The 19,197-nt window shown below is 38.4% G+C and overlaps 1 protein-coding gene across 1 annotated transcript; it reads left to right on the forward strand.

The window, feature by feature from the left end:
- Positions 1-6,156: 6,156 nt before the first annotated feature.
- On the forward strand, positions 6,157-15,606 carry fem1b (fem-1 homolog b). Its single transcript, XM_079560583.1, has 2 exons — positions 6,157-6,851; positions 13,659-15,606. The coding sequence occupies exons 1-2, from the start codon at positions 6,604-6,606 to the stop codon at positions 15,292-15,294; spliced, it is 1,884 nt and encodes a 627-aa protein (XP_079416709.1). The 5' UTR covers positions 6,157-6,603; the 3' UTR covers positions 15,295-15,606.
- The last annotated feature ends 3,591 nt before the right edge of the window (positions 15,607-19,197 follow it).

The raw sequence follows: 19,197 nt of genomic DNA on the forward strand, positions 1-19,197 counted from the left end.
CTGTGGTGCCCCGGTGTTAACCATGATCTCATCAGACACCGCTCCAGTCATGTGGACCCTCTGAGGTCGGTCCGTTAAAAAGTCTCTCATCCAGTGGATCAGCCCCCATGTTGTGGACAATAAAAATATTACAAAATGTAAGTGTTTGGTGGTGTTAGTTTAAGCAGACACTGTTTAATCTCATGATTTTTGATGAAGATCTGACCAGATTTTATGATCAATTTAGGCAGAAATGTGAGAAATTCCACGGTGTGCTCACTTTTTCCTCTCACTGTGTCCGGCTACTTTTAGATTCAGCCATAAAAACACTTAACTGGAGGCCTTTAACCCTGAGATAATAAATTCTTATCTGTTGTATTTTACAATCACTTAACCTTTTAACTCCCACCTGAACGGATCCCATTTGTGACAAAAATGTGACAAAAACGTGACAAAAATGTGACAAAAATGTGACAAAAATGTGACAAAAATGTGACAAAAAATCAACAAAAATGTGACAAAAATGGAACAAAAATTCAACAAAAATGTGACAAAAATTCAACAAAAATGTGACAAAAAATAAACAAAAATTCAACAAAAATTCAACAAAAATTCAACAAAAATGTGACAAAAAATAAACAAAAATGTGACAAAAATTCAACAAAATTTCAACAAAAATGTGACAAAAATGTGACAAAAATGTGACAAAAATGTGACAAAAAATCAACAAAAATGTGACAAAAAATAAACAAAAATGTGACAAAAATTCAACAAAAATTCAACAAAAATGTGACAAAAAATAAACAAAAATGTGACAAAAATTCTACAAAATTTCAACAAAAATGTGACAAAAATGTGACAAAAATGTGACAAAAATGTGACAAAAAATCAACAAAAATGTGACAAAAATGTGACAAAAATGTGACAAAAATGTGACAAAAAATCAACAAAAAATCAACAAAAAATCAACAAAAATGTGACAAAAATGTGACAAAAAATCAACAAAAATTCTACAAAAATGTGACAAAAATGTGACAAAAATGTGACAAAAATTCAACAAAAATGTGACAAAAATTCAACAAATATTCAACAAAAATGTGACAAAAATCAACAAAAATGTGACAAAAATTCAACAAAAATGTGACAAAAAAATCAACAAAAATGTGACAAAAATGTGACAAAAATGTGACAAAAATTCAACAAAAAATCAACAAAAAATGTGACAAAAATGTGACAAAAATGTGACAAAAATTCAACAAAAATTCAACAAAAATGTGACAAAAATGTGACAAAAATTCAACAAAAATGTGACAAAAATGTGACAAAAATTCAACAAAAATGTGACAAAAATTCAACAAAAATTCAACAAAAATTCAACAAAAATTCAACAAAAATTCAACAAAAATTCAACAAAAATTCAACAAAAATTCAACAAAAAACTCAACCAAAAAGTGACAAAAAGGAAAAAAAAAAATGAAACCATACAAAAGGTGACACAACACAGCAACAACGCGAGGAAAAAGATCAGTTTTGTGGGTCTTATCTTTCAAATGAGGTGTTACACAGGCCTATAAAACAGCCAAAGAGGACAGAATGCATTTGGTTTAGGCGGGTGGTAAGAGGTTAAACAGTGGTGTGTCATACGTCATTAACGAAAGCCAATCTGCCTTTATTAAGGGCAGGAGTTTTAATTTTCATACCAGACTTATTCTTGACATACAGTGATTCTATTGAAAATGACCGTCTAATTCTGTTCCTCAACTCTGATGACGTGTTTAAAGAGGGGGTGTTCTGCTTTTCTCAGTCCCACAGCACCAGTCTATATCACACTACAATGATGACAAACCTTCTGTTGGTCTGTAAATGCAGTAAATTAGAATAACTGCCTTGTATAAAATGTCTCTCTCAAAATGGCTGTAGTGAATGTCTTGAAATAGGCCTCTGTCTCTTTAAGAACCTCTTAACTCCCACCGGAACCGAGCACGTTTTCTCCAGTTTGGCTTTACCCCAATCCGAAAGCTTCTGGAAAATAGTTGTGAAAATAGCAACAAAACTGAGACGAAAACAATGACGGAAAAATGACAAATAATTTATTTTAAAAATGACAAAAATGTGACAAAAAATGACCAAAAAATGACAAAAATGTGATAAAGATTTGACAAAAAATACAAAAAATTGACAAAAAAAGACCAAAATGTAGCAAAAAATTACTAAAAAATTGATAAAAATTGACGAAAAAAAAAAAAAAAAAAGACCAAAAAATGACCAAAAATGTGACCATAATGTGATAAAAAATTGACGAAAAAAATTACAAAAATTACAAAAAATTGACAAAAAATGACCAAAATGTAGCAAAAAATTGACGAAGAAAGGAAGAAAAAAATGTGACAAAAAAAATTACAAAAAATTGACAAAAAATGACAAAAAAGTGACAAAAAATTTATGAAAAAGTGGCAAAAATGTGACAAAAATGTGATTAAAACACAAATTGAAGAAGAAATGACAAATATGTGACAAAAAATTACTAAAAAAATAAAAAAAAATATGACAAAAATTTGATAAAAAATTGACAAAAAAGCAACAAAAATGAGTTGAATACCCAACAAAAAAAATGATGGAAAAAAAATCTGTTGACGTGAGGAAAAAGATCCTCTCGGTTCAGGCGGGTTAAGTGTGGCGAGTTAAGAGATCACGAACCTCTGAGCCTTTAGACACGCCCCCTCCACACGCTGTCTGTGGCATCAGTGGGGAGGGGGTTCTGCTGAGGAGCAGTGGTTGGTTACTCGGCTGGTGACGAAAGCTCGGAGGCGTCTCCAGGAGGTGGGGGCGTTCCTAGGAGGACTCGGGCAAACCTATCCCTAAAATGGCCGCCATCAGAGTTTTTACAGATTACTCAGAAATACGTGAATGTGCCAAGGCAACACTTCAGGCATGTTTTTAATGAGGGAGTGACAGAATAACATGATGGAAAGCTTGAAAAGGTCAATTTTGCAGAATACCCCAGTCGCTAGAGAACTGCTTTATTGCTCTGGGTTTTGGTGAGAATTTCTGCAATGTAATTTAAAATATTCGAATGTCTCCTTAGGATCTGACTCCTAGTTTCAGAACGTCAAGGGGAATCCGTTATGGACGTCCTATCTCAAATGTATTCAGACCGATAGTCAATCATTTGAATCTACATGGGATCAAACTTTTCGAAAATGAACTCAAGATTAGACAGTTTGTGGATAATACTGCAATTTCTTACTTCTACTAGAATTGATCGGCGCCGTTTCAGATGCACCAGGTCTGTCTCTTCACATTAATAAACTGTTTCCGATCCATACATCCTCCAGCAGCTCCAGGCTCAATAAAAGTCCAGTCGGAGGTTAAAAACCTGGGCCAATGATTTCTGCAGATGATGAGAAGATGCAAAGGTCAATATCGAGAAACACAAAACTGATGTGGAAAAGTCCCTGGCTGACGAGAGCCCTCACAGAGTTATTTTATCTGACAGAGATTTATCCAAACTTGATTTATCTTTTGCGCTCTCTATTGTTCCTCAAAGCATAATATCAGGAGAGCAATTTCAGTGATTTTTCAGCTCATATGACACATTATTTAAAAGTATCTCACTTAGTTAAAGAATATCAGTGTGAGGAGGAGGGGCTTGGTGTGAGGAGGAGGGGCTCGGTGCTGAGGAGGAGGGGCTCAGTGGGAGGAGGAGGGGCTCGGTGCTGAGGAGGAGGGGCTCAGTGGGAGGAGGAGGGGCTCGGTGCTGAGGAGGAGGGACTCAGTGTGAGGAGGAGGGGCTCGGTGTGAGGAGGAGGGGCTCGGTGTGAGGAGGAGGAGGGGCTCGGTGTGAGGAGGAGGGGCTCGGTGTGAGGAGGTGGGGCTCGGTGTGAGGAGGAGGAGGGGCTCAGTGTGAGGAGGAGGGGCTCGGTGTGAGGAGGAGGAGGGGCTCGGTGTGAGGAGGAGGGGCTCGGTGTGAGGAGGAGGGGCTCGGTGTGAGGAGGAGGGGCTCGGTGTGAGGAGGAGGAGGGGCTCGGTGTGAGGAGGAGGAGGGGCTCGGTGTGAGGAGGCGGGGCTCGGTGTGAGGAGGAGGGGCTCGTTGCTGAGGAGGAGGGGCTCGGTGTGAGGAGGAGGGGCTCGGTGTGAGGAGGAGGGGCTCGGTGTGAGGAGGAGGGGCTCGGTGCTGAGGAGAGGCTCGGTGTGAGGAGGAGGGGCTCGGTGTGAGGAGGAGGGGCTCGGTGTGAGGAGGAGGGGCTCGGTGTGAGGAGGAGGGGCTCGGTGTGAGGAGGAGGGGCTCGGTGTGAGGAGGAGGGGCTCGGTGCTGAGGAGGAGGGGCTCGGTGTGAGGAGGAGGGGCTCGGTGTGAGGAGGAGGGGCTCGGTGTGAGGAGGAGGGACAGGACTTGGGCCGCGCGTGATGACGTTTCACGAGTCCACGAGCACAGAAGTCCACACAAGTCCACACAAGTACACACAGGTACACACAAGTACACACAAGTACACACAAGTACACACAAGTACACAGATTGAGAAACGGCCCTGTTCTCTTTAAAGCCTTAGATTTGGACGTGTTAATTGGTTCATTTAGGATCACTTGGTTGAAGACCCACTTAGCCAAACCCAGCTCCGTGTGGTTTCATATTCCGAGTCTCAATTTCAGGAGGTGGTTTTCTCGCGTAGCTTTGCTCCTCACAGTTCTTGTGGAATAACAAGTCAATACTTGTCAAGCAAAAATCAATGTTTCATCTCGAATGGTTTAAAAAGAGAATCTTATTTGTAACTCACAGTTTTGTGAACCGATTTAAATTCAATTGTACTTCCAGCTGTTCCTGCAGTGTTGATATCGCTGATCCAGCCCACTGTCTCCGTTTTGAACACAATTAATGTAACTCCCTCACACTTATAATAGTATCTGGCATGTCTAAATAGACTTTATTTTAAAAGTACTAGAGCTTAATTTTGGAGCAATATGGGCAAAAAATCAACAAAAATGTGACAAAAATGTGACAAAAATGTGACAAAAATGTGACAAAAATTCAACAAAAATTCAACAAAAATTCAACAAAAATGTGACAAAAATGTGACAAAAATGTGACAAAAATTCAACAAAAAATCAACCAAAAACTCAACCAAAAATGTGACAAAAATTCAACAATAATGTGACAAAAATGCAACAAAAATGCAACAAAAATGCAACAAAAATGCAACAAAAATTCAACAAAAATTCAGCAAAAATTCAACAAAAATTTCACAAAAACTCAACAAAAATGTGACAAAAATGTGACAAAAATTCAACAAAAATTCAACTAAAATTCAACAAAAATTCAACAAAAATGTGACAAAAATTCAACAAAAAATCAACCAAAAACTCAACCAAAAATGTGACAAAAATTCAACAAAAAATCAACCAAAAACTCAACCAAAAATGTGACAAAAATTCAACAAAAATGCAACAAAAATTCAACAAAAATTCAACAAAAATTCAGCAAAAATTCAACAAAAATTTCACAAAAACTCAACAAAAATGTGACAAAAATGTGACAAAAATTCAACAAAAATGTGACAAAAATGTGACAAAAATTCAACAAAAATTCAACAAAAAACTCAACCAAAAATGTGACAAAAATGCAACAAAAATGTGACAAAAATTCAACTAAAATTCAGCAAAAAATAAAAAAAAAAATTGACAAAAATGTGACAAAAATGTGACAAAAATGCAACAAAAATGTGACAAAAACTCAACAAAAAAAATTACAAAAATTCAACAAAAATTTCACAAAAACTCAACAAAAATGTGACACAAAAAAAACATACAATAGGTGACACAACACAGCAACAACGCGAGGAAAAAGGTCAGTTTTGTGGGTCTTAGCTTTCAAATGAGGTCAGCCAAAAGAGGACAGAATACATTTGGTTTAGGCGGGAGTTAAGAGGTTAAAATATGTATTTGTGGAAGTGTCACAATTACGCTAATTTGGGCCAGGCTGGTCAGAGTCCAGGGCTGTTTTTCAGTCCCAGTCCAGCCCCTGATCACAACACAGTAATGTTTATGGTTTACCCTGAAATCCTGTTTGTTTTGGTGACGTTCCTTTTTGCCCAGCCCCCACACGCTTATATCAGGGGACCGGAACTCTTCTCCACTGCTGCGTGTTTCGGGGGGACGTGTTTCAGCGACGAACACGCACTTCCGAGCAAGTCACCAGTCACAGCGAAACTGTGGAGTTTTTTAAAGATATCGCTCCTTTTTCTTCTTCTTTTAACACCAAGAACCCCTTGTTTGGGCAGTTAAACACCCCGCGAAGCCTCCTCTGGATTCCATTACGACTGGACGCTTTCGCCCCGCGGATTTTCTTTTTATTTGATTTTTCGAAGTCATTAGCCTGCGAAGCTAACCGGGCTAGCTCCCCAACTGACACCGAAACCGAGCGACCAATTCGGAAACTTTCACCCCAAAAAGCGGCTTCATCTGCGGCTGGATTCTACGATGCAGGCCCCGGAGGATAGTGCACTTCCCCGCACATTTCCCCCGTCGGAGCTGGCGCTTGTTCGGGTCTTTTAATGGGAGGCGGACCGCCGCGGGGTGGACATTGCTGGAGTAGTTCGGGCGAAAGTCGGAGAAGAAAGTCTCGGCTCGGATGGAGTCCCTGGCCGGGTACGTGTACAAGGCGGCCAGCGAGGGGCGAGTGCTGACCCTGGCCGCGCTCCTGCTCAACCACTCGGAGGAAGAGACCCAGTACCTGCTCGGCTACGTGACCCAGCTGTCCGGGCAGAGGTCCACTCCGCTGATCATCGCCGCGAGGAACGGACACGACAAGGTGGTGCGGCTGCTGCTGGACCATTACAAGGTGGACACGGAGCAGACGGGCACCGTGCGCTTCGACGGGTCAGTGGACAGGTTATTCAACCCCTTAACCCCCGCCTGAACCGAGCACATTTGGCTTAACCCAAATCTTAAAGCTTCTTGGGGTAAAAATAGGTCAAACGAGGATCAAAATTACCCCCCAAAAAAGCGGGAAAACTGGCCAAAAATGCAGTGCTAGCAAAATGGAAAAACGCAACAAAACAGTGGTGAAAAAAGGTGACAAAAACGTGGTCGAAACTTGACAAATGCAATAAAGAAAGTGTTGTTAACCCCTTAACTCCCGCCTGAACCGAACACATTTTCTCCAGTTCGGCTTTACCCCAATCTAGAAGCTTCTGGGAAAAAGCTGGGAAAATAGCAACAAAACTGAGATGAAAACAATGATGGAAATGTGACAAAATGTGACAAAAAAATTGCTAAAAAATGACAAAAATGTGACAAAAAAATACAAAAATGTGATTAAAATTTGCCAAAAAATTGACAAAAAAATGAAAAAGAAATGTGACAAAAAAGGACAAAAATTTGATTACAAAATTGACGAAAAAATTACAAAAATGTGACAAAATATAACAAAAAAATGCTGAAAAAATGACCAAAAATGTGATTAAAATTTGCCACAAAAAAAATACAAAAAAAATGAAAAGTGTGACAAAAAAAGGACAAAAAATTGATTAAAATTTGCCAGAAAAATTACAAAAAATTGCAAACAAAATTGCAAAAAAAAGTGTGACAAAAAAGGACAAAAATTTGATTAAAACATTTACGAAAAAATGACCAAAATGTGACAAAATATGACCAAAAAAATTACAAAAATTTGACCAAAAAATAAAAAAATAAAATGACAAATGTGAGGGGAAAAAATGACAAAAAAAATGACCAAAAAGTTACAAAAATGAGTTGAATACCCAACATGATGGAAAAAAAATCTCACGTGAGGACAAAGATCCTCTCGGTTCAGGCGGGAGTTAAGAGGTTAAAGGACAAAAACAGCCCAAAAAACTACGAAAACACAACAAAAATGCTTCAAATGTGTGACAAAAACAAGGTGACGGCGCAGCAAAAAAGTTCTGATCAGTTTTGTAGGCCTTAGCTTTGAAATAAGGCGTTTCTCTGGGCCTACAGGCTGTAAACTCCAGTCCAGACGCTTTTAGATTTGGGTTAAACCAAACTGGAGAAAATGCAGTCAGTTAGGGCGACAACTAACGAGTATTTTATGATTAATCGATTAATCTCTTGCCTGTGAATGTTGTTGGAGTAAACTTAAAGCGACTGTTTGTAGGCTGTTGGTGCTAATTCTGATTTCTGATTGGATAAGACATGGACAGATATTCATGAAATTTACAATGTACAAAACACTACAGACCCGAACTCTAAAAACAAAGTACCAGAAAACGATTCATCGATGACTAAAATAGTTTCAGTCGTGGATTAATCGTTTCAGCCCTACACTCAGTTAACCTCTTAACCCCCACCTTAACAGAGTGCATTACCCAAAACGAAAGGTTTCTTGACTGGAGAGCTACAGGTCAGAGTAACGCCTTATTTGAAAGCTAAGACCAACAAAACTGATCTTTTTCCTTGCTTTGTTGCCATGTTGTGATTTTTTTTTAGCGCATTTTTTACAACTTTTTTTTGCATTTTTTCTATTTTTTTTTTCTTTTTTAGTTGCATTTTTGTCACATTTTTGCCCCCTTTTCCATTGCTTTCTTGTCATTTTTTTCTCACACTTTTTTGTCTTTTTTTCTCACTTTTTTGTCATTTTTTCTCTCACTTTTTGTCATTTTTTTCTCTCACTTTTTAGTCTTTTTTTTCTCTCACTTTTTGTCATCTTTTTTTCTCACTTTTTTGTCATTTTTTCTCACTTGTCTTTTTTTTCTCCTCACTTTTTTGTCATTTTTTCTCTCACTTTTTAGTCTTTTTTTTTTTCTCACTTTTTGTCATTTTCTTTCTCACTTTTTTGTAGCTGTTTTTGTCGTTTGCGCTTTCCTTTATTTTTGTCTCGTTTTTTCGTCGCCTTTCTCCAGAAGTTTTCCGTTTTGAGTAATGACAAACTGGAGGAAAACGGGATCAAGTTCAGGTGGGAGTTTTAAGGTTAAACCAACCAATCTACAAACCGGCCAATGGACATAAAACAGAAGTATCAACACTTGTCAGTAGAGGCTGAAATTGGTTACTTTGAATTCACACAGATATTCAAAGAGTAATTGTGGGTATAAGGGCTCAGTGAACATCCTTCATCTCTTTACCCCCACATGAATTCTCCAGTTTGTCATCACACAAATCTAAAAGCATCAAAACAACAACGCCTCAAACACGAGACAAAAGAGCGACAAAAAAGTAATGAAAGAGCGGCCAAATCTTGACCAAAACATGAAACATTAAAGCAGTGGTTCTCAACCTGGGGGTCATTTAGATAAAATATACATATTTTCGTTAGCGTATAAGCTAATGTTTTATTGTAGCATTTGTTATTGTACCAGAGGGCCATTATTTGTTATGAATTTTATCTCAGCCATTTTTTTTTTATTTATTTATTTATTTTTAACTTTATTGACAAGTCAGAACAACAAGTTACAACATAGGTCTTTGATTTTTTTTTTCCTCCTCCCCCCCCCCAAAAAAAAACAAAAAACAATTAACCCCCCCCCAAAAAAAAATTAACCCCCGAAAAAAACAAAAAAACAAATTAACCCCCGAAAAAAAAAAAATTAACCCCCGAAAAAAAAAAAAAAAATTAACCCCCGAAAAAAAAAAAAAAAAAATTAAAAGACACGAGAAAAAAAAATATATATTATAATAATAATAATAAAGAAAAATATTAATTAAAAAAATAGAAAAATAAAATGCGGTCACAAACCCCTTTACCTGTTATAATGGGGGTCGTGGCTCCAAAAGGTTTAGAACCACTGCATTAAAGGGACTAGGTGCAAGTTGGTAGTTTTATACTCACTACTGCCCCCTCAGGTCTTATGCGTATTGTCAGCTTCTATATTAAGCTTGTGCGTGACGCCATTTCAGACCGAATTAACACCTTTTTGAGAGCAGGATTTCAGAGGCAGTCGTGGTGAACAGGTCTGGGCTCATTCGACACCTCAGGACATGGAGGAACATGTGGGGGGAGGAACATACATAGTTTTAACATTCTTAAACTCAACAAAAGTGATGGAAAAGCCACAAAAGAGCGACAAAAAGCCGGCGACAACTAGGGCTGAAACGACTAATCGATTATTGAAATACTCGACAACTATTTTAGTAATCGATTAATCGTTTTCTGATTCACACAGACTAAAATGGAGCAAAACTGACATAAAAATGCAGTATTTTTGGTGAAATCCTACTTTGTTTATATAGTTAGGGTCTGTAGTGTTTTGTTCATTGTAAATTTCCTGAATAGAGCCTCCAACAAACATTTCCCTTTAGTTTACTCCATCAACACATCTGCAAGCAGCGCCACTTAAGCTATAGATACAGACGGCATCTCGCCCATATATGGTCATGTTTGAAAACAGTTGAAAACAATTTGGAAAAAATGTAAACTTTCTCTAATTATTCAAAAACTACTTTAACAAATGCTGAATTATGAATATAGTTTCTATTAAATAATGATACAAAGACATGGGGAGGGGCAAAGTGGTTTAACAGCCCATAAATAACGGAGGATGCTAACATAATGCTACATGTTAGCATCGGGCTAATGCTAACGGTTAGCAAGCGCTAGCTAGAACTGCCGGTTTTTCACTTCTACTGAACAATCTGCTGTGAGAGAATATCCATATGGACCCGATTTACACTTGACTTTATTTGTATGTGAAAAATAAGTTCAGATTCCATCAGGAAATGTCTAAAAAGAGTGAAAAACAGTGTTTCCGGAAAGATTCTATTTTCCCCCCTCGGCGAGGCCACGCCCCCTTCTATGACGAGACGCCGCCTGTATCTATATGTGATTAAAAAAAATAGCCATTCACAGCCAAGCAATTACTCGATTAATCGTAAAAATAATCGATAACAAAATAATCATTAGTTGCAGCCCTAAATCAAAGCTATAAAAAAAAGCAACAAAAACCCAGCGACAACGCAACAAAAACGTCGGCCTTAGCTTTCAAATGAGGTGTTGCACTGTTGCTCTCGAGAAGTCTTTAGTTTTGGGTAAAGCCAAACTGGAGGGAATGTGCTCGGTTAAAGGCGGGGGTTAAGAGGTTCTGGTTGTACGACTTTGTGGAGAGTAGGGCTGCACGATTATTGAAAAAATAATAATCACGATTATTCTTGTCATAATTGAAATCACGATTATTCAAACGATTATTTGTTGCCTTTAAAAAAAATCCATCAAAAAAAAGAGACAAAAATCAGCAAAAAAGTGACAAAAATCCATCAAAAAATGACAAAAATCCATCCAAAAAAATGACAAAAATCCATCCAAAAAAAGACAAAAATCAATCAAATAAAAGACAAAAATCCATCAAAAAAGTGACAAAAATCCAGCAAAAGTGAAAAAAATCCGGCAAAAAAAGACAAAAATCCAGCAAAAAAAAACAAAAAATCCACCAAAACAATAAATAAAAAATCAGCAAAAAAGTGACAAAAATCCATCAAAAAATTTACAAAAATCAATCAAATAAAAGACAAAAATCCATAAAAAATGACAAAAATCCAGCAGAAAAAAGTGACAAAAATCCATCCAAAAAAAGACAAAAATCCATCAAAAAAAATGACAAAAATCCATCAAAAAAATTACAAAAATCCATCCAAAAAAAGACAAAAATCCATCCAAAAAAATGACAAAAATCAATCAAAAAAGTCACAAAAATCCATCAAAAAAGTCACAAAAATCCAGCAGATAAAAGACAAAAATCCTGCAAAAAAGTGACAAAAAATGCCCAAATTAATAATTAGGAAAAAAAAAAGAAAAATATATATATATATATTATAATCGATTTTTTGCGATTATGCTAATTTTGTAATCGTTTACTGTTGTAATCGAAATCGTAATCGAATTTCGATTAATTGCACAGCCCTAGTGGAGAGCACATCAAAACCGTGCGGAGAAGGAGAGAAACTGCAGACTGTGTAAAAAAAAAACATGTTGACTTTCTTTGAGGGTTTGACGTGATCGCCGTGGAAAGCTTATCTTCGGTTTGGGAACAGTGTCATTCTGATTACATCACCGCCTCTTAAAGATTTGACTGAAACCACATGGCTGTGACCGACCCCTCCCTCTCAGGGATGTGGTTAAACCTGCTTTGCTTTCTCTCGACGGTCACATGGGCACAAACACAGGCACTTTCATTCTCTCACAATCTGCGGTGTCTCTTCTCATCAGTGTAGTCTTATGTTTTCAGGAGAAGCTAGTTTTTATGAATGACTGTAGGGCAGTGGTTCATTAGCGTGTAATCTGATGTTTTATTGTAGCGTGTGTTTGCTATTTGAGTGCCATTATTTGTTTGTAGTTTGATGAATTTCATTTTAGCCATTTATTTAAGTATTTTCTCCCACCTGAACCGAGCACATTTTCTCCAGTTTGGCTTTACCCCAATCCAGAAGCTTCTGGAAAAAAGCTGTGAAAAAAAGCAACAAAAGTGAGATGAAAACAATGATGGAAATGTGACAAAAAAGTGAGAAAACATTGATGAAAAAGTGGCGAAAAATGTCACAAGAAATTGACAAAAATATGACAAAAAAAATGACAAAAAAAATGACAACAAATGTTTAAAAAAAAGACAAATAAATGACAAAAATGTGACAAAATATGACAAAAAAAATGACAAAATATGACAAAAAAAATGACAAAATATGACAAAAAAATGACCCAAAAAATGACAAAAAAATGACCAAAAAAAATAAACAAAAATAAAGAAATGACAAAAAAATGACAAAATATGACAAAAAAATGACAAAAAAAATGACAAAAAATAACAAAAAAATGACAAAAAAAGACTAAAATATGACAAAAATATGACAAAAAAATGACAAAATATGACAAGAAAAGGCAAAATATGACAAAAAAAATGACAAAAAAAAAGTCAAAATATGACAAAAAAATGACAAAAATGTGACAAAATATGACAAAAAAAATGACAAAAAAAAGACAAAATATGAAAATATGACAAAAAAAATGACAAAAAAATGACCCAAAAAATGACCAAAAAAATGACAAAAAATGACAATATGACAAAAAAAATGAGAACAAAAATGACAAAAAATAAAGAAATGACAAAAAAATGACAAAACTATGACAAAAAATGACCAAAAAAATGACCAAAAATGACAAAAAAATGACAAAAAAAAATGACAAAAAAATGACAAAATATGACAAAAAAATGACCAAAAAAATGACAAAATATGACCAAAAAAATGACAAAAAAATGACAAAATATGAAAAAATGACAAAAAATGACAAAATATGACAAAAAAATGACAAAAAAAAATGACAAAAAAAAATGACAAAATATAAAAAAAATGACAAAATATGACAAAAAAGGAACAAAAATGTGAAAAAAATGTGACAAAAAATGGCTACTGTTTCTATTTCTCACGGTGTGACCCGAGCGGGGGTCGGGTCACGAATCCCTTTTACTGTTAAAATGGGTGTTGCGGTGCCAAAAGAACCACTGCTATAGGACAGGCGATAAGTGGCAAAGATCTCAAGGCTACCAGGCCTGTTTCTAGCTTAAATCAGGACTCTCTTAAATACACCTGAATTGGACTAAACTGGGGGTGAACCACGTCTAATCCAGATAATTTAAACACATTACTTGAGCATAAATGAATGATGAGTAAGTTTAATGTGAAGACCCTGTCCCACAGTCTGAGAGCCTGTCCTCTGTGCAGGTACGTGATCGACGGGGCCACCGCTCTGTGGTGCGCGGCCGGGGCGGGACACTTCGAGGTGGTGCGTCTCCTGGTCACTCATCAGGCCAACGTCAACCACACCACCATCACCAACTCCACGCCGCTGCGAGCCGCCTGCTTCGACGGGCGCCTCGACATCGTGCGCTACCTGGTGGAGAACCGGGCCGACATCAGCATCACCAACAAGTACAACAACACGTGCCTCATGATCGCGGCGTACAAGGGCCACACCGACGTGGTCCGCTTCCTGCTGGAGCGGGGCGCCGACCCCAACGCCAAGGCCCACTGCGGGGCCACGGCGCTGCACTTCGCCGCGGAGGCCGGGCACCTGGACATCGTGAAGGAGCTGGTGAGCCGACAGGCCGCGGTGGTGGAGAACGGCCACGGCATGACGCCCCTGAAGGTGGCGGCGGAGAGCTGTAAGGCCGACGTGGTGGAGCTGTTACTGGCCCACGCCGACTGCGACCCCGAGAGCCGCATCGAGGCGCTGGAGCTGCTGGGAGCGTCCTTCGCCAACGACCGGGAAAACTACGACATCCAGAAAACCTTCCATTACCTCCACGCGGCCATGACGGAGCGCTTCAGGGACCCGCAGAGGCCCATCCCCAAAGAGAGGCTGCCCCCGGTGGAGGCGTACGGCCGGCGCAGGGAGTGTGAGAGCCTGGAGGAGCTGGAGAACATCCGTGTGGACCGGGACGCGCTGCACATGGAGGGCCTGATGATTCGGGAGAAGATCCTGGGCTCGGACAACATCGACGTGTCCCACCCGATCATCTACAGAGGAGCCGTGTACGCCGACAGCATGGAGTTCGACAACTGCATAAAGCTGTGGCTGCACGCGCTGCGGCTGCGGCAGCGAGGCAACAGGAACACGCACAAGGACCTGCTCCGCTTCGCCCAGGTCTTCTCTCAGATGGTGCACCTCCGCGAGCCCCTGAACGCCGTGTCCGTGGAGCAGGTCATGAGCTGCTCGGTGCTGGAGATCCAGCGCAGCGTCAGCCGCGTGGACTCGGCGGCGGAGGGAGAGCTGCCTCAGGCTCTGGACAACTTCGAGTCCAACATCTTCACCTTCCTGTACCTCTCCTGCATCTCCACCAAGACCGTCTGCGGCGAGGAGCACCGCGCGCGCATGAACAAGCACATCTACGACCTGATCCGGCTGGACCCGCGCTCCCGGGACGGCTCCACGCTGCTGCACCTCGCCATCAGCTCGTCCACGCCGGTCGACGACTTCCACACCAACGACGTGTGCAGCTTCCCCAACGCGCAGGTGACCAAGCTGCTGCTGGACTGCGGCGCCCCGGTCAACGCCGTGGACCACGAGGGCAACACGCCGCTGCACGTCATCGTCCAGTACAACCGGCCCATCAGCGACTTCCTGACGCTGCACGCCATCATCATCAGCCTGGTGGAGGCGGGCGCTCACACGGACATGGCCAACAAGCAGAAGAAGACGCCGCTGGACAAGAGCACCACGGGGGTGTCCGAGATCCTGCTCAAGACCCAGATGAAGATGAGCCTGAAGTGTCTGGCGGCGCGGGCCGTGAGGCAGCACCACATCACCTACAGGAACCAGATCCCCAAGACCCTGGAGGAGTTCGTGGAGTTTCACTGAAGACGTTTTAACAGTTAATTTTCTAACCGACGACGAAGCGGACTTTAGTACTAAACATTTTAAACTTTTTATAAAAGAGAAGTGTTGTTTTTTACTCCCAAGTATTAATTTGTCGCCGCCATTTTGCCATTACTGACCGGAGTGAATGTGCCTCACTGGAACCATCAGCTTTTAGTTGCTTTTGTTTTAATTATGTTTTTATTATTTTTGTCGCTCCTGATTTGAATCAAAGGAAAAATGCAGCTCAGTTCTGTTCGCAAACTGTTATGGTAAAATATGTGGAACTACAGGCAGCCATAGAGTTTATAATTTATTTTTTATGATCCGTGTATATAATCCCCCTTGAGTTTCTAATGAACTTTGCACTCGCTCACTTAAGTTCATCACGTGACTCTGAAGGGCCAGTCACGGGACACTACGACGCTGTAACGATGACCAGTACATGCAAATGTGAACGCTGCCTTTGTGTATTAAAACAACACAGCGATGGAAGAACCCGGTGTTCAACTCTGCGTCTCCTTTTCACGCTTTAGAAGAAGTCATCGCAGGACTCGGTAGCACAGTTTGGCTTTTTGTTCTTCACCTTATTTAGCCATAAATGAGTTAACAGTGAATACCATGAGTGAAGTATGTGAAGAACTATTCTTTATGAGTTTGGCATGAGCTGTAGTTAAAGGAACAGGCCACCGTTCTTCCACACACTGAGATATGTTCTTACCTGAGCTTAGACGAGTTGATGTGTAGCTGTCTGGTGTTTCATGTGCGCTCAGTCACGCAAAAAGACCAAAGACGCAGTAAGTGTAGATAGGGCTGCTCGATTATTGAAAAAATAATAATCACGATTATTTTTGCCATAATTGAAATCACGATTATTCAAACGATTATTTGTTGCCTTTAAAAAAATCCATCAAAAAAGTGACAAAAATCCAGCAAAAAAAGACAAAAATCCAGCAAAAAAAAGACAAAAATCCAGCAGAAAAAAGACAAAAATCCAGCAAAAAAAGACAAAAATCCAGCAAAAAAAAAGACAAAAATCCAGCAAAAAAGTGACAAAAATCCATCAAAAAAAGTGACAAAAATCCAGTAAAAAAGTGACAAAACTCCAGCAAAAAAGTGACAAAAATCCATCAAAAAAATGACAAAAATCCATCAAAAAAGTGACAAAAATCCATCAAAAAAATGACAAAAATCCAGCAAAAAAATGACAAAAATCCAGCAAAAAAGTGACAAAAATCCAGCAAAAAAATGACAAAAATCCATCAAAAAAGTGACAAAAATCCATCAAAAAAGTGACAAAAATCCATCAAAAAAGTGACAAAAATCCAGCAAAAAAGTGACAAAAATCCAGCAAAAAAGTGACAAAAATCCATCAAAAAAGTGACAAAAATCCATCAAAAAAGTGACAAAAATCCAGCAAAAACAGACAAAACTCCAGCAAAAAAGTGACAAAAATCCAGCAAAAAAATGACAAAAATCCAGCAAAAAAGTGACAAAAATCCAGCAAAAAAGTGACAAAAATCCATCAAAAAAATGACAAAAATCCAGCAAAAAAATGACAAAAATCCATCAAAAAAAATGACAGCCATAGAGTTTATAATTTATTTTTTATGATCCGTGTATATAATCCCCCTTGAGTTTCTAATGAACTTTGCACTCGCTCACTTAAGTTCATCACGTGACTCTGAAGGGCCAGTCACGGGACACTACGACGCTGTAACGATGACCAGTACATGCAAATGTGAACGCTGCCTTTGTGTATTAAAACAACACAGCGATGGAAGAACTCGGTGTTCAACTCTGCGTCTCCTTTTCACGCTTTATAAGATATAATCGCAGGACTCGGTAAAACAGTTTGGCCATAAATGAGTTAACAGTGAATACCATGAGTGAAGTATGTAAAAGAACTATTCTCTTATCGAGTTTGGCATGAGCTGTAGTAGTTAAAGGAACAGGCCACTGTTTTTCCACACTGATATGTTCTTACCTGAGCTTAGACGAGTTGATGCGTACCTGTCTGGTCTTTCATGTGCGCTCAGTCACGCAAAAAGACCAAAGACGCAGTAAGTGTAGATAGGGCTGCTCGATTATTGAAAAAATAATAATCACGATTATTTTTGTCATAATTGAAATCACGATTATTCAAACGATTATTTGTTGCCTTTAAAAAAATCCATCAAAAAAAAAAAAGACAAAAATCCAGCAAAAAAGTGACAAAAATCCAGTAAAAAAGTGACAAAAATCCAGTAAAAAAGTGACAAAAATCCATCAAAAAAATGACAAAAATCCAGTCAAAAAGTGACAAAAATCCAGTAAAAAAGTGACAAAAATCCATCAAAAAAAAGACAAAAATCCATCAAAAAAGTGACAAAAATCCAGTAAAAAAATGACAAAAATCCATCAAAAAAAAGACAAAAATCCAGCTAAAAAATGACAAAAATCCAGCAAAAAGTGACAAAAATCCAGCAACAAAATGACAAAAATCCAGCAAAAAATGACAAAAATCCAGCAACAAAATGACAAAAATCCAGCAAAAAAAGTGACAAAAATCCATCAAAAAAGTGACAAAAATCCAGTAAAAAAAATGACAAAAATCCATCAAGAAAGTGACAAAAATCCATCAACAAAATGACAAAAATCCATCAAAAAAGTGACAAAAATCCAGTAAAAAAATGACAAAAATCCATCAAAAAAAATGACCAAAATCCAGCAAAAAAATGACAAAAATCCAGCAAAAAAAATGACAGCCATAGAGTTTATAATTTATTTTTTATGATCCGTATATATAATCCCCCTTGAGTTTCTAATGAACTTTGCACTCGCTCACTTAAGTTCATCACGTGACTCTGAAGGGCCAGTCACGGGACACTACGACGCTGTAACGATGACCAGTACATGCAAATGTGAACGCTGCCTTTGTGTATTAAAACAACACAGCGATGGAAGAACCCGGTGTTCAACTCTGCGTCTCCTTTTCACGCTTTATAAGAAGTAATCGCAGGACTCGGTAGCACAGTTTGGCTTTTTGTTCTTCACCTTATTTACCATGAGTGAAGTATGTGAAGAACTATTCTTTATGAGTCAGGCATGAGCTGTAGTAGTTAAAGGAACAGGCCATTGTTTTTCCACACTGAGATATGTTCTTACCTGAGCTTAGACGAGTTGATGTGTAGCTGTCTGGTCTTTCATGTGCGCTCAGTCACGCAAAAAGACCAAAGACGCAGTAAGTGTAGATAGGGCTGCTCGATTATTGAAAAAATAATAATCACGATTATTTTTGCCATAATTGAAATCACGATTATTCAAACGATTATTTGTTGCCTTTAAAAAAATCCATCAAAAAAAAAAAAGACAAAAATCCAGCAAAAAAGTGACAAAAATCCATCAAAAAAGTGACAAAAATCCAGTAAAAAAAAGACAAAAATCCAGCAAAAAAATGACAAAAATCCAGCAAAAAAAGACAAAAATCCATCAAAAAAGTGACAAAAATCCAGTAAAAAAAGACAAAAATCCATCAAGAAAATGACAAAAATCCGGCAAAAAAGTGACAAAAATCCAGTAAAAAAATGACAAAAATCCATCAAAAAAAAGACAAAACTCCAGCAAAAAAGTGACAAAAATCCAGCAAAAAAATGACAAAAATCCAGCAAAAAAGTGACAAAAATCCAGCAAAAAAAAGACAAAACTCCAGCAAAAAAGTGACAAAAATCCAGCAACAAAATGACAAAAATCCAGCAAAAAAGTGACAAAAATCCAGCAAAAAAGTGACAAAAATCCAGCAAAAAAGTGACAAAAATCCAGTAAAAAAATGACAAAAATCCATCAAAAAGTGACAAAAATCCATCAAAAAAGTGACAAAAATCCAGTAAAAAAATGACAAAAATCCAGCAAAAAAAGACAAAAATC

This window comes from Gobius niger, assembly GCF_951799975.1.
Source record: "Gobius niger genome assembly, chromosome: 7".
Taxonomy (NCBI): Eukaryota; Metazoa; Chordata; class Actinopteri; order Gobiiformes; family Gobiidae; genus Gobius; species Gobius niger.